This window comes from Podarcis liolepis (assembly GCF_965112155.1).
Source record: "Podarcis liolepis genome assembly, chromosome: 1".
NCBI lineage: Eukaryota > Metazoa > Chordata > Lepidosauria > Squamata > Lacertidae > Podarcis > Podarcis liolepis.
In genome coordinates, this window is record NC_139554.1 from 57695508 (window position 1) to 57708748 (window position 13241).

Genomic DNA, 13241 nt, shown 5'->3' on the forward strand with positions numbered 1-13241 from the left:
CTAAAGGTAATATCCAATGTTAATCATACCCACTGAAATCAGTGGCTCCAAGTAACGTAAGTAACATTGCTTTCAATGGGTCTACTCCAAATATGACTTGGTCAGGTATTATCCTAAGTGGCCATGCCACATATTAAAATGGGCAAGGACAAAAATAAATCATCTAAAGAGCGAAAAGGAAACATAACCTCTACATTAGCAAGAATGAGACCATTTTTCTGTAGTGTTATATGGTGCAATTTGTCTGTCACTGAAGCCACAGGTATATGAAGTATAAGGAAAAAACTGATAGGTCAAGCTCAAGCTTAAATAGAGGAACTGAGTAGCCAGGACTAAACTAAGGTCTCAGGTAGATAGAGGATCCCAGTAAATGTCGGTAATGAACAACATTTTGAGAAGGGTGTGAACTTGTAGCACTGTAGCCTTATTGGAGTTCACTGATTGGGTCTGCGTTGCTCCGGGACAGGAGGAAGGAAGTCAAAATGACACCGAGTTTGTTCAAAGAAAGAGTTTATTCTGCTCTCCGGATAGCAGAAGGCACTTGCGTGATTAGTCCACAGCAAGTCCAAATAAATGACAAGTTTCATGCAGTATTTATATCCTCCAGGCACCCTCTCCCTCCTTCCAACCATGTCAGCCTATGTATGCAGGTTGACATCACATATGTTCCTGCTCTGGTACTCTCAACCATAAAAGGGATTTCCTTTCTACACTCCTGACCATAAAAGGATATTCCTGTTCCTACTCCTATCTTGGAGCAAAAGGTCACTACTTCCGAGAACATGCTCTGGCGTTAGTCCCAGACTTGGGTCTCCCCGTCATTTGTGGTCAGAACATAAGATATGTCTGTATCTGTTCTACTGGTAAAGTCAAGGCCAGTCTTGCCGTCAAACTGATAAGGGAGAGAGCTGTGTTCTTGTTTTGCATTTGCTCAACGGCTAAAGTTTATGCATTTTAGCTAAGGAGAAATGGGGATTTTGGTGCAGTTTTAAAATGCCTGCACAGTCAAGTTTTGGGTTTGGGAAACCCATTCCTTCAGCACCATGCAAGATGACAGGTAACTGATAGGTATTTGTATACTATTTTGACAGATAAAGCAAAACAGGATCAGCAGAGAAGAAACAGTATTTTTTGCAAAGAAAGGATATGGACAATGGACATAAACCTATAGGAATCTCTCAATAGAAAGGACTTTGATATGGAAGTGATCCCAAATTCTAAGGTATAAACTTTACTGATAATCCTCTGAGTGAAGAAGAACACAGCAAACCTGCTCAAATATGTGGGAGGTAACTATTCGGTCTTGGTCAATCAGACCAACATGCAGTACGGACAGTTGTCTCCACTGAAATGCTACCTTGATGCTCACCAAAGGCAACTTCAAAACTCTGGGTGAAGTGACTAGATGCTGACACTTGAAAAAGACGAGAAGTATATGCCTAGCATTGATATAATCGTATCTTGAGTGTGCTTTTGCAGGTGTGATAGGAAGTCACAGGAAAAAAAATTATCAGTTGCATCTGAACAATCTTGACAATTCTACCAAAAAATGCCATGGCATAGTAAGCAGTCTAGGGATCGAACAATCCCCTAGACATGATGTGCATTTCCAAGGAACAGAAAAAGCTGTTGAGTTCATATTTCTAAGGTCCAGCCTTCCCCAAGGATTCAGTAGAAGCATGTATGAGTGATGCATCCCTGCAAAACTCTTAAGACATCTTATGAGTAAAATGTAGACAGAGACAGCAATGCAGAAGTGTTTATAAAGTTGTGTTCAAACCAACAACTGTTCACTTAATACCAAGTTGAATTTTCCCAGTTAAAGTGACAGACAGCAGATTTAAGACACAAAAAGAAATACATTGTGACACAAAGCACTTCCCCCACTGAGACAACAAAAGGAGAGAGCTCCATCAATGACAGGAAGCCATAGCATTCAGGAGAGCAGCTTCCATACACAGAGACAGTACCTCCAATTAACACTAAGTAGTGGTGTTCAGCAACCAAATGTACTGTGTATTTATGTCCTGTCTGAGAGCTATGCAGATCACTCATGAGACCTAGCATAGCAAAATTAGCAGGTCATCCTATAGGTGGCTTAATCTAAACACAAACATTCTGGACTCAATTTTACATATGCACTGCAAATGAATATTATGGGAGATAAACTATGATCTCAACCACTAAACCAGTAACTGAAACATGAAAACTATTTAAACCTAGATTATTAAAATGACAAACAGTTTCAACACACAAGTTGTACCCTTTAAACAAAAATAGCTTAGATAAACTTTTAATGACAAAATTCCTCAGCAAATATGACTAAATATAGTGATTTAAATACACTACTCTTGATTTGGTTCTTGAAGTATGTAATCACTTCTAAATATATCTTCTACCATAGCTTCTTTCAGCCACTGTAACAGTTAATTATTTTTGAAATAATGTTCTCCACTCCTTTAACTGTGAACAATTCTTCAGAAGGCTCTGGATTTATATAATATACCAACTATGACTGTATACAGCAATTCCATACCTTTTATGTATGACCACATTGTACTTAGGCATCTGTACGCTGTACATGGGAGATTCCCTCAAACCACCTGAATCTAGTTTCTTTAGTGTATTTGCTGCAAAATTTTACTTCAGCTATCAGTTACGACTTGATAGGCCTGTGAAATTATCTGTTTTACTACGTCAAATGAAACTTTGAAAGGCTTTTTTGCTAACCCAATTTCTGGAAAGCAAGTGTTGCTAAGCGGTCACAAAATACTGATGAACAAACGGAAACCAGCAATGGTTTTCATTAAGTGCTGAGTAAGGTTACATGATAATAGAATACAATCTGCTGTAAATTAACATATTGTCAGCTATTCAGCTACTATATAACTACTGACACTGGAAATAGCATGTAACAGAATCACTGTGAATAGCTTGGTATTTGAAGTGCTACTTTAGCTCTAATGTTAAGATAAACATACTTACAGGTTGTTCCACATACAGGCTTTTCCTTCCCTTCCAGTAAGTCCCACAGATGAATCGATGCCTGTTCATACTGTTCACTCAACCTTCAACAAAAATATTAATGGAAGCATAAGATACCTCAAACCACCTATGTTGCAAAGGAGATTAATTGGATTGTTTCATTAACCATATCAGAATCATTCTGGCAATCACAATACCTCACATTCATGTCCCGTTCAGGTTCAACTAGCTTGTAAAATTCATCTAGTGTTGACAGTTCCGTCTCTGTTAATACCGGCACTCCATTTGTTCCTTGCTTTAGGTCATTTCGCACTTCATCATCACCCAATTTGTCCAAAATAAACTGCAATTCAAGTACTGTTTTTAAACGTTTTTGCTCAGCTTCTTCTCTCATTAGCTGTTCCCGTCGAGCTGTCTTCTTTATTGTTTTTTGAATCTAGTAATAAAGTACACTAGGTTAACAATTAATTGTGACCAGTTTAAACTGTTACCCTCTCTTCACTTATGAATGAACAAAAAGTAAAATATTCCCAATTTTATCAGCATTTCAAATATTCTCAATGTTTCCCAGAAAGTTTTATGGAATGTGGACAAACAGGTATGCCAGCTGTCTTTCTCTACTTCCATTCTTCCCAGTCCATTGCCTAAGTCCTCCACTCCCCATCATCTGTGGTTTACCACCTTTCTAGAACTGTATCTCTGCCTCACATACTGCATTGCAGCATCATGCACTATCATCTAAAATAATACTGAAGCATAATGGAACCAGACTGCTGGAACTTATCAAAAAGGTCTAAAGAGATTCTAGAAAACCTGTTTTAATATCTGCATAATGTATGTGAAGACTACATAGGATCACAGACATTTTTAATCTTTCAACATTTGCGATCTCAACAATAGGGGAAAAAAATCAACTTTTGACTCATGTTGTCCTCCTCTATTCCTTCTTTTCAGCAGAGCTATGTCAATTTAAAACAACAACAACAACACCGGATAAAAGGAAAGGATTTGTCATCATTTAAAAGTGGGAGTGCTTCTTTATTAGACTTCTTTTGTGCTCTTTCAAATGTAAGAAAAATCAGCCCAACACTGCTACAGTGGTACCTCGCAAGACGAATGCCTCGCAAGACGAAAAACGCGCAAGACGAAAGAGTTTTCCATTTTTTGAGTCGTTCCGCAAGACGAATTTCCCTATGGGCTTGCTTCGCAAGACGAAACGTCTTGCGAGTTCTTGAGAGTTTGTTTCCTTTTTCTTAAAGCCGCTAAGCCGTTAATAGCCGCTAAGCCGCTAATAGCCGTGCTTCGCAAGACGAAAAAACCGCAAGACGAAGAGACTCACGGAACGGATTAATTTCGTCTTGCGAGGCACCACTGTACTAGATACATGAAAGATGGGGGGGGGGGGTTATCCACATCAACCATATTTTAGGAACGTCATTCACAGGTACCACATTCATTTTGACCAACAGCACAATCCTAACTAACCATGCCTACTGAAATCAATAGGCCTACTCCCAAGTAAGTGGAATCAGGAGTGCAATCTAAAACGTTAAACATGAACAGAGAAAAAAAATCTCACTGTCCAGTTCACAAATCACAGTCAAACCATGGCTTGGGAACATGGTGAGTGCTCATTTTATTTCAACTTGCTAAAATGATTCCCTTTTCCACTTCCTGATTCACAGTAGTCAGTTTGCCATGACACACAAAGCAGTTTGTTGCCTCTATGCAGCCAGTGCCCTAAGTGTCGTCTGAACTGAACCATCAACTTTTTACTTACATCCTGGCTCAGAGCCATGAAACTCCTCTGCAGTTCCTTAGCAAATTCCAGGTTATTACTGACTTCTTGGTGCTTGGACACAGCATCCTGGGGGAGGGAGGAAAATTAATGTTGCCTCTTTTGAAGTTTGAAAACTTGGAAGACTTTCCCAACTTTAATCCTCAAAAAAGAAATCTACTGTACGCTAGTCTTTACTTTAGTGTACAGACTTTCCTCCTAGTCATTTGCATAGAATAGTTCCATATTTTCCCTAATGGCAGAGTGTGTAGATATGGTTACAATGCACCTCTGCTGAATATAATAATATAAAGTACTGTTATTAAGGTCTCTCATTATCCATGATAATGCAACAATTAGAATAAAAGAACAAGGGCTAAAAGAAGCCAATCTCTTATGAAAAATCTTTCAATATGTCAGTCAAAACATTTACCAACTGGTCTTGGTTAAGGCGTTCTCCTTTGTTCATTCGATCCTGATAATCATCAAGTTTGCCCTGTAAAGAAAGAAAAAAGTTTCACAATATATATACCTCAAACAAATTTAAATGGAACTGACTATGTTATATACTTTATAGAACACAGAAGCCCAGTTTGCCATGTTCCATTGTTAACAGGAGAAATCAAGTGAAATTATTCAGAGACAAAATAATCACAAGAGTTTTCTGAGATTAGGTATTTATTTATGAACCACTAGAATACATCTGGTAAACAAACAGTACTAGGATGACATTTGTATTATTTCTTAAAATATAATATGCATTTTCCCAATTTAAAAAGAAAAACAGCTACACTGTAACCTTAAAGGGAGTAGACATGTACTGTAAGATCAAAGTTTAAATGTTTATCTGACCATGCAACATTGTATCGAACTGCTGAAATAAATGAGTTATTTATTAGCTGCTTTTCAGGGCCAGGATGTTATAAAGCAACATACAAAGAAAAGAAAGGCAACATAACAGGCAGTGTGAAGCACAAACAGATACATACTGAATTAAGCACCCAAGTTCTCTTATAGAAACGCAACAGAAAAGGAGATGGTGCTATTCCAACATTGGTCCCGTTAAAATCAATGGTGCTGCTTAAGTAGCACTGAGTATGACTTAGCTGGATATTACCCTTAAGTTTTGAAGGAGTTACCGAATGCCAGAAATTAAAGAGACAAACAAATATTAACTGGAAGAGAATTCCACAACTGTGGGGCCACCACCAAGGATGCTCTGTATCATGTGTTCACCACCCTAGCAGGATACTTAAAAGCTGATAAAATTTTGAAGTTATAGAATTCCTACACAGATTTACCCAGGAGTAAGCCCCGTTCAATTCAATGGTGTTAGCTTCTGGGTAGCCATGTGTAGGCTTGAGCTTGCAGGCTTTATACAATAGTTTAAGGAACACATTTGTTTATTTTAACTTGTTCCACAACTTTGAGGGTTTTTCTTCCGCTTTCCATTCCATTTTTTAGTAATTCTTTGCAATATCCAACTTGTCATACGCAGAGTAGACGCACTGAAATAAAGGTTACTAAAGCTGCTTACGTCCACGGATTTCAACGAGTCTTTGTCTGATATCACCCATCCTTCCCACACAAACACACAGATTCCATATGCAACATTCACCACACAGAGAACCTCAAGCATTGTACCTGCCCAGGGGAATATTATCACACAAAGCAGTTTTATATAGGCTCCTTATAGGACCATTTATATTAAAATTAATCATTTTGCTTTGAGTAAGAAATATTGTCATCTAGTTCTTTTCTTTAAGGTAGTATACTGTAGAATCATGAGTTGCAGGAAGTATCAAAGGTCATCCTGTCCAACCGCGACAAAGCAAAAATCTATTACCATAACATTCCCGATAGGCAGCTAGCCAGCCTCTGCTTTTATCTTAAAGGAGAGTCCATCACCTCCTGAGACTATAGTAATGTAAAATGCTCTTTCTATCCTTTAGTCATATTTTATTTCTAATTTGATTCTAGTGGTATAGGTTCTACTTCCTTGGAGTGACAGAGAAACAAATCTGCTGCATCCTTTATGTGAATGTCCTTCAAATATTTGATTTTTGTATCACCTCTTAAACAGTCACTTGTTCACCCAATTTCTTCAACCATTCCTTCTATGACTTGGTGTCCAAACTCCTCAACTTATTCATCCCTCTTCTCTGGACATATTCCAGTTTGTCAATATCCTTCTTAAACTGCACTGCCCAATATCAGACTTGGTATTCCAGATGAGATCTGATAAAGGCAAAATAGGGATACCACTTTTCATGATCTGGACATTGTAAAATTGTTTTAGCCTTTCAAACAGCAGTTTTGTGCTGGTGACTCGTTTTTAGCTAGATCCTAATCCTAATCCACGTACCATCATGGTGCTCGCCAGATGTTGAATTGTCCAACACCAATCATCTCCGACCACAGGACATGCTGGTTGGAGCTGATAGGAACTATAGTCCCAACAACACTTGGGGGCATTACATTGGCTATCCCTACCCTAGAATCTTTTTATACATACTATTGTTAAACTAGGTTCTATCTACCAAAATACATGAATTTTTTCACTGTTCCTAAGGGGCAGCTCTAGAGTAGCTCTTCTTTTTGCCTGTTCTTCCATCTTCTGGAAGATCAAGTTGTCAACCAAGTTTCATTCTTTTAATAATCTGCCAGTTAATATTTATCCGCATTCCAAAATCTTTTCAACTATTAACCTCCTTTCTTGAAATATCCAAATGGGCCTTACTAGTCCTGAATGACTCCTTCCAGTTTTGATAAAACGGTGCTGTATCCTTTCACTAATGAAAATCCAGACAGATTTATTTTTAATGCTGAGCTTTTTTTTTAGTTTTGCACAAAGTTGTGGCTGCAGTATTTCAGATGTGTCCTGACATTTGGCAACCCTAACTAATGAGAAGCCTCTTCCACTCATAGATCCCAGTCTTCAGATTCGGTAGAATAGCACTTCATTAGAAAAGTGCCGTATTTTTTGCTCTATAAGACGCACCAGACCACAAGACGCACCTAGTTTTTGGAGGAGGAAAACAAGAAAATATTCCAAATCTCAGAAGCCAGAACAGCAAGAGGGATCGCTGTGCAGCGATCCCTCTTGCTGTTCTGGCTTCTGGGATAGCCGCGCAGCCTGCATTCGCTCCATAAGACGCACACACATTTCCCCTTACTTTTTAGGAGGGAAAATGTGAGTCTTATAGAGCAAAAAATACGGTAACTCAAAATCCAGAGGAATGAATCTGTTTGTGCAGACTTTTGTATAATAATTTGCAAAAGCTCATTCTCAGTATCTTTATGGTCTGCTGGTTTACACACAACTATTTGTGTGTCCTTATTCACTGCTTCTTGTGCCATATGCCAACTGTGATACATTGTGGCACTGAACTGTACTTCTACCTCTTGCATAGGAACTCACGAAACACTGAATTTCCCTCTTATTAATGGACTTGCTCTCTGCATTGCTGCAAATTATTGTAGTAAAAACAGTGTATCAGGCAATAAATTTCAATTGTCGATGGGAACTAATCAGCAAGATTACAAATTCAAATAATCTAAAAATGAGTGTTCCATGTGCCTTCATTTCAGTGCTTTTTGTAGACTAATTGTTCTCAAGATGCCAGGTCTAGCCTTTCTGCAATCCAGGAGAAGTGAACATGTAATAAATTTTGGACTTCTGCTTTTTGAACAACAGCTATCTCTCCTCCACCCCACTCCACCCCAACATGCCACAAGGCAAATCTATTTGGAAAGTTTCAAAGGCAATCTGGCACAGAGGGCCTGTCATTTAAAGAAAAATGCTTAACTTTCACTAGGCATGCTACAGTAGCTCTTGGTATCTGAGCTGAAAATGTGTCAATAACCATAGCACACAAACCTGTTGTTTATGAAGACACTCCTGGTTTGTACTATTAATTGTACTTTGTGCTCATTCACGCCTAGACTGTGATTAAAGGCAGGATGAATTTGTAGGTGGGTAGGTAGGTACGGAACAGGTAGACTACTTTGCCGCACCACATGTGTAATACAGCAAATGCAGTATCATTTGCGGAAGAGACTGGAGAAAGCATGCAAGCTTGCAGCAAGATCCCCTAATCATGGCTGTAAAGTGAACATTTTACATCTGTATGAGACCAATAACCTAGTACAGTGGTACCTTGGGTTACAGATGGTTTAGGTTACAGACTCCACTAACCCAGAAATAGTACCTTGGGTTAAGAACTTTGCTTCAGGTTGAGAACAGAAATCGTGTGGTGGCGCAGCGGCAGGCCCCATTAGCTAAAGTTGTACCTCAGGTTAAAAACAGTTTCAGGTTAAGAATGGACCTCCAGAACGAATTAAGTTCTTAACCCGAGGTACCATTGTACAGTGGAACCTTGGTTCTCGATCGGCTTAGTTGACAAACAAATTGACTTCCGAAAGGCAAAAACCCGTCAGTAAGTGTTCCAGGTTTTGAACGTTTTTCAGAAGCTGAACGTCCAATGCGGCTGTCAGCTATTGTTTCCAGGGCGCCTGCCCCAATTGGAAGCTGTGCCTTGGTTTTTGAATGTTTCGGGAGTCAAATGGACTTACGAAGTGGATTAAGTTCGAAACCAAGGTTCCACTGTAATGTAGTACAGTGGTACCTTGGTTTACGAACTTAATCCATTCCAGAAGTCCGTTCTTAAACCAAAGCATTTCTAAACCAAGCCGTGCTTTCCCATAGCAGCGGGGGACTCAATTTACAAATGGAACACTCAACATGTTCTGCTTCCAAGGCAAAGTTCACAAACCAAAACACCTACTTCTGGGTTTGCAGTGTTCTTAATCCAAGTTGTTCATAAACTAAGCTGTTCTTAAACCAAGGTACCCTTGTAGATTTATTTTACTCTCCTACTACGAGTACACCTAGCTGCTCCACTTTTAGAAGAATTTTAGGAACTATAGAAATAAAATGATGAAGAATCCAGGGAGTCTCCCCCTCCTGCTGCGACCAGCTCCCCTTCCCCATGTCTCCTAGAACTTGCAGAGAAATGAAACTGGAAGAGCAGAAGGTGGTTGTGCGCAGACGCAGCCCGATACTTCATGGGAAAGACCCTGGAGAGGAGGCATCTTAGTAGACACTAGGAAAGTAGGGGCCTTTAGTCCTCGCAACTACTTCATCAGAGCAAGACCTCCTAGAAAGAGTTGCTGAGACCACTAGGCCTGAGCTGTGGTTTGTTTCCTTGAATAAATATTAAACTGCACTGGCCTCAGGTGATTTATCATTTTTGTCGCTGACTCCAGCCTTGACAGCTGATTACACCCAATTCTCTCCTTTCCATTTGATTCCAGTGTTTAATGTCTGTAACAGGTGGATTAGGATCAACAAACTGAACCGTAATCCATACAAGACAGAGGTGCTTCTGTTCAATAGATAAACCAATCTATGATAGGAATTCATCCTATTTGCATGGGGTTGCATTCCCATTGAAGTTTCAGGTATCTAGTCTAGGGTACTTCTTGATCCAGCTTGCTGAGATGTCAGGTGTTGGCAGGCGTGCCTTAACCATCTTAGCTGGTGTGCCCATTCCTAGAGGTGTCCAATGACACACACCTTAAACTATATCCAGATTTACTATTGCAATGCACTCTACATAGGCATGCTTCTGAAAAGTGTCCAGCAGCCTCAGTTGGTGCAGCCTGCAGCAGCCAGATTTTTAAGCACAGCTGGTTCATCCCACAGCTGGGATCATCTTGCTAAAATAGCTACAGTGGTGCCCCACAAGACGAATGCCTCGCAAGACGAAAAACTCACTAGACGAAAGGGTTTTTCAGTTTTGCGTTGCTTTGCTAGACGAATATCCCTATGGGCTTGCTTCGCAAGACGAAAACGTCTTGCGCTTTTTTAAAAAGCCGCTTGAAGAGGCACAGTTGCGACGGACCGTGCTTCGCAAGACGAAAAACATCGCAAGACGAAAAGACTTGCAGAACGAATTCTTTTCGTCTTGCGAGGCACCACTGTACACTGGCTTCCATGTTATTTCTAGGCACAATTTGAAGTGCTGATCATAACCTTTGCAGTCCTAAACAACTTAGAACAAGGATATTTGGTGGATAGCCTGTCCTTGTCCCCCATTGTTCAGATCTTCTAGAGAGGCTTCATTGAATCACACCAGTTTCCAAGCTGTAGAAATGAAAAAGGGCATTCTGCTGCACCTAAAGTGTGTCATTCTCTCCCTTCAAAAGCAGATACCTCATTTCCTTATCCCAGGCTTTGGTTTGTAAGATTATGTGTCTTGGGATCTTGCCACTGTGTCTACTGTTAATATTTTATCTGCTCTTTTCTTACAGCTGCTATAGTCTATTAATCCCAGTTGCTTGTATTTTTGCTAGTGCATTAGTATTGTCTTTATTTTTGTATTTATTATTACCACCTTTAGTATAATTCATAGAAAGATGGGGGTAAAAATATTCATTATAAATGCACAATATAAAGCTTGAAAATGTTGCCTTTATACAACTGTTTACTACTCTCAAACCTTTCAACCAAAGAGTTCAACTGGAATCAAAGCTAAGTCATCAACGTAACTATCAAGGAGCAATTTTATATACAGAATAAAGCAAGCATAAGAATATTAGTTTTAGGCACCAAATTAATTGAACATCACATGAGTGTTATCCAGGCATAAAGATGGATACGAACAGAAGCTTGCAAGATATACTCAATTATACTCTATTTTCAATTTTACCATCTACTCACCAAATAGACAAGAGAGTTAAACAACCACTACAATTTAACTTTTATATTTTTCACTGAGCAACAGATTTTTTAAAAAAATTGAAAAGCTATCTGGCACAACAATCTCCTTAAGAGTGAATACAATGTTCCAATAGGAAACAGCTTGCCTACATTTTTCACAGTGCAGTTTAACTTTGTGTGAAATAGTTCTCCAAAACATCCTTAGCTAGCTTTAACATTGAAAAAAAGTTATTTTCACTTTCTATTCCAAATAAAGCCTTCTACTTCCTTCACATTAACTTTTACACCTTTAACAAATACTATCTTTTCACTTGACCCGATGCAATCAAAGACACCGAAAACTGCTGTGCTTACTTCTAAATTCTATTTTAGCATGAATGCAACCTATTTATAAATGAAAAGGAAATTATCAATTTTAACATAGAAATTTAAAATAAAATAAAATACAGTCATACCTCAGGTTAAATGTGCTTCAGGTTGAGCGCTTTCAGGTTGCACTCCACGGCGACCCAGAAATAACAATGCATTACTTCTGGGTTTCACCGTTTGCACATACGCAGTCAAATGACATTGCGCGCATGTGCGGAAGCGGCGAATCGAGACCCACGCACACACGCAGTTGCGGGTTGCGTTCGCTTCTGGATGCGAACGGGGCTCCGGAACAGATCCCGTTTGTATCCAGAGGTACCACTGTATTTGCAACCTGCAAAGTATTTATTATCTGAATCAATAATTGTGGACCATATTTGATTACACAGCAGATAAAAAAGGTAATCCTTCCTACTTAATGATGCTATTTGGAGCCAGATTTAGCAACAATTTAAAATCAGTATATCCACGTCAACCATGTTAGAAAATGGCAGAGCACTGTCCCAGTTTAAGGGGATGGGGACCATTACATACACAAAAGCAAGATTGTGTGAACAAATGCAGTGTGTGGCTCCCCTCTCTAATCTAGTTGCAGGACCCATGGTGCGAAAATCCTGCTGCTTGGTGAGGAAGGATTTTATTCAGGTCCCACACCTATCCTTCCTTAATGTCAGATAACATATGAAATTTTAAGTTATAAAAAGGGTTCTGTGTAGCCCTAGGTGATCCCATGTTTTAAATTGAGGTGCTATTTATAGCTAATGCTAGAGTATATACTGTATCATTTTTTTTAACATAATGGACACTATCCATGGAGCTAGCACACAGGTGTTAGTGACAGTGCTGGCACATGAGACGTATTCCATGAGTTCCTTGGTGGCAAGCTTCCATGTGCTTTCCTTCCACTATCTATTTGGAGGTTAGACTGGAGAAGCTGCTCAAAAGAAGCTGACAAAATATGTATAGGTTTTGCTTAGGGCAGTCACAGGATGAGCCACCAGACTAGGTACTGTACCCTTATAGGTTAATTATAAACACAAAAAGTAAACTATTTATCTTTAAAGACTTAAAAGTATAATTATCTATAATTTGTACCAGAATTTTCATCCGCAGTTGTGTTCTGTCAAGTTCTACCGGCGCTGGAGAAATGGGGCAGGTAGCCAAAGCTGGTAAAACACACCCCTAACCACCAAGGCTACATATGTCTCCAGTGACAAAGCTGGGGTATACAACCCCATCCAGAACAGGCAATTGGCCAGTTTCTTGGACATGGGATCCACACATCCAGAGTCTTGCCAGGATTTAAGCTCAGCTTAATTTCCCTCATACATCTCAATGTGTTTTTTAAAAAATAATTTATTTAACTATTTATAATCTGCACTTTCA

General features: G+C 39.2%; 1 protein-coding gene across 9 annotated transcripts in view; it reads right to left on the reverse strand.

Moving 5' to 3' along the window:
* Nucleotides 1-13241, reverse strand: part of CAPRIN1 (cell cycle associated protein 1) — a gene marked incomplete at its 5' end in the record, with an annotated part of 35576 nt that overhangs the window by 16150 nt on the left and 6185 nt on the right. For all 9 annotated transcript variants that reach the window (XR_014516729.1, XR_014516730.1, XM_083463953.1 and 6 more), the window contains 4 exons: nt 2986-3068; nt 3183-3421; nt 4766-4852; nt 5196-5258. Coding sequence is in view for 7 of the 9 variants with exons in the window: in XM_083463953.1 (XP_083320079.1) it covers nt 2986-3068; nt 3183-3421; nt 4766-4852; nt 5196-5258 (472 nt within the window). The remainder of the gene's footprint in view (nt 1-2985; nt 3069-3182; nt 3422-4765; nt 4853-5195; nt 5259-13241) is intronic.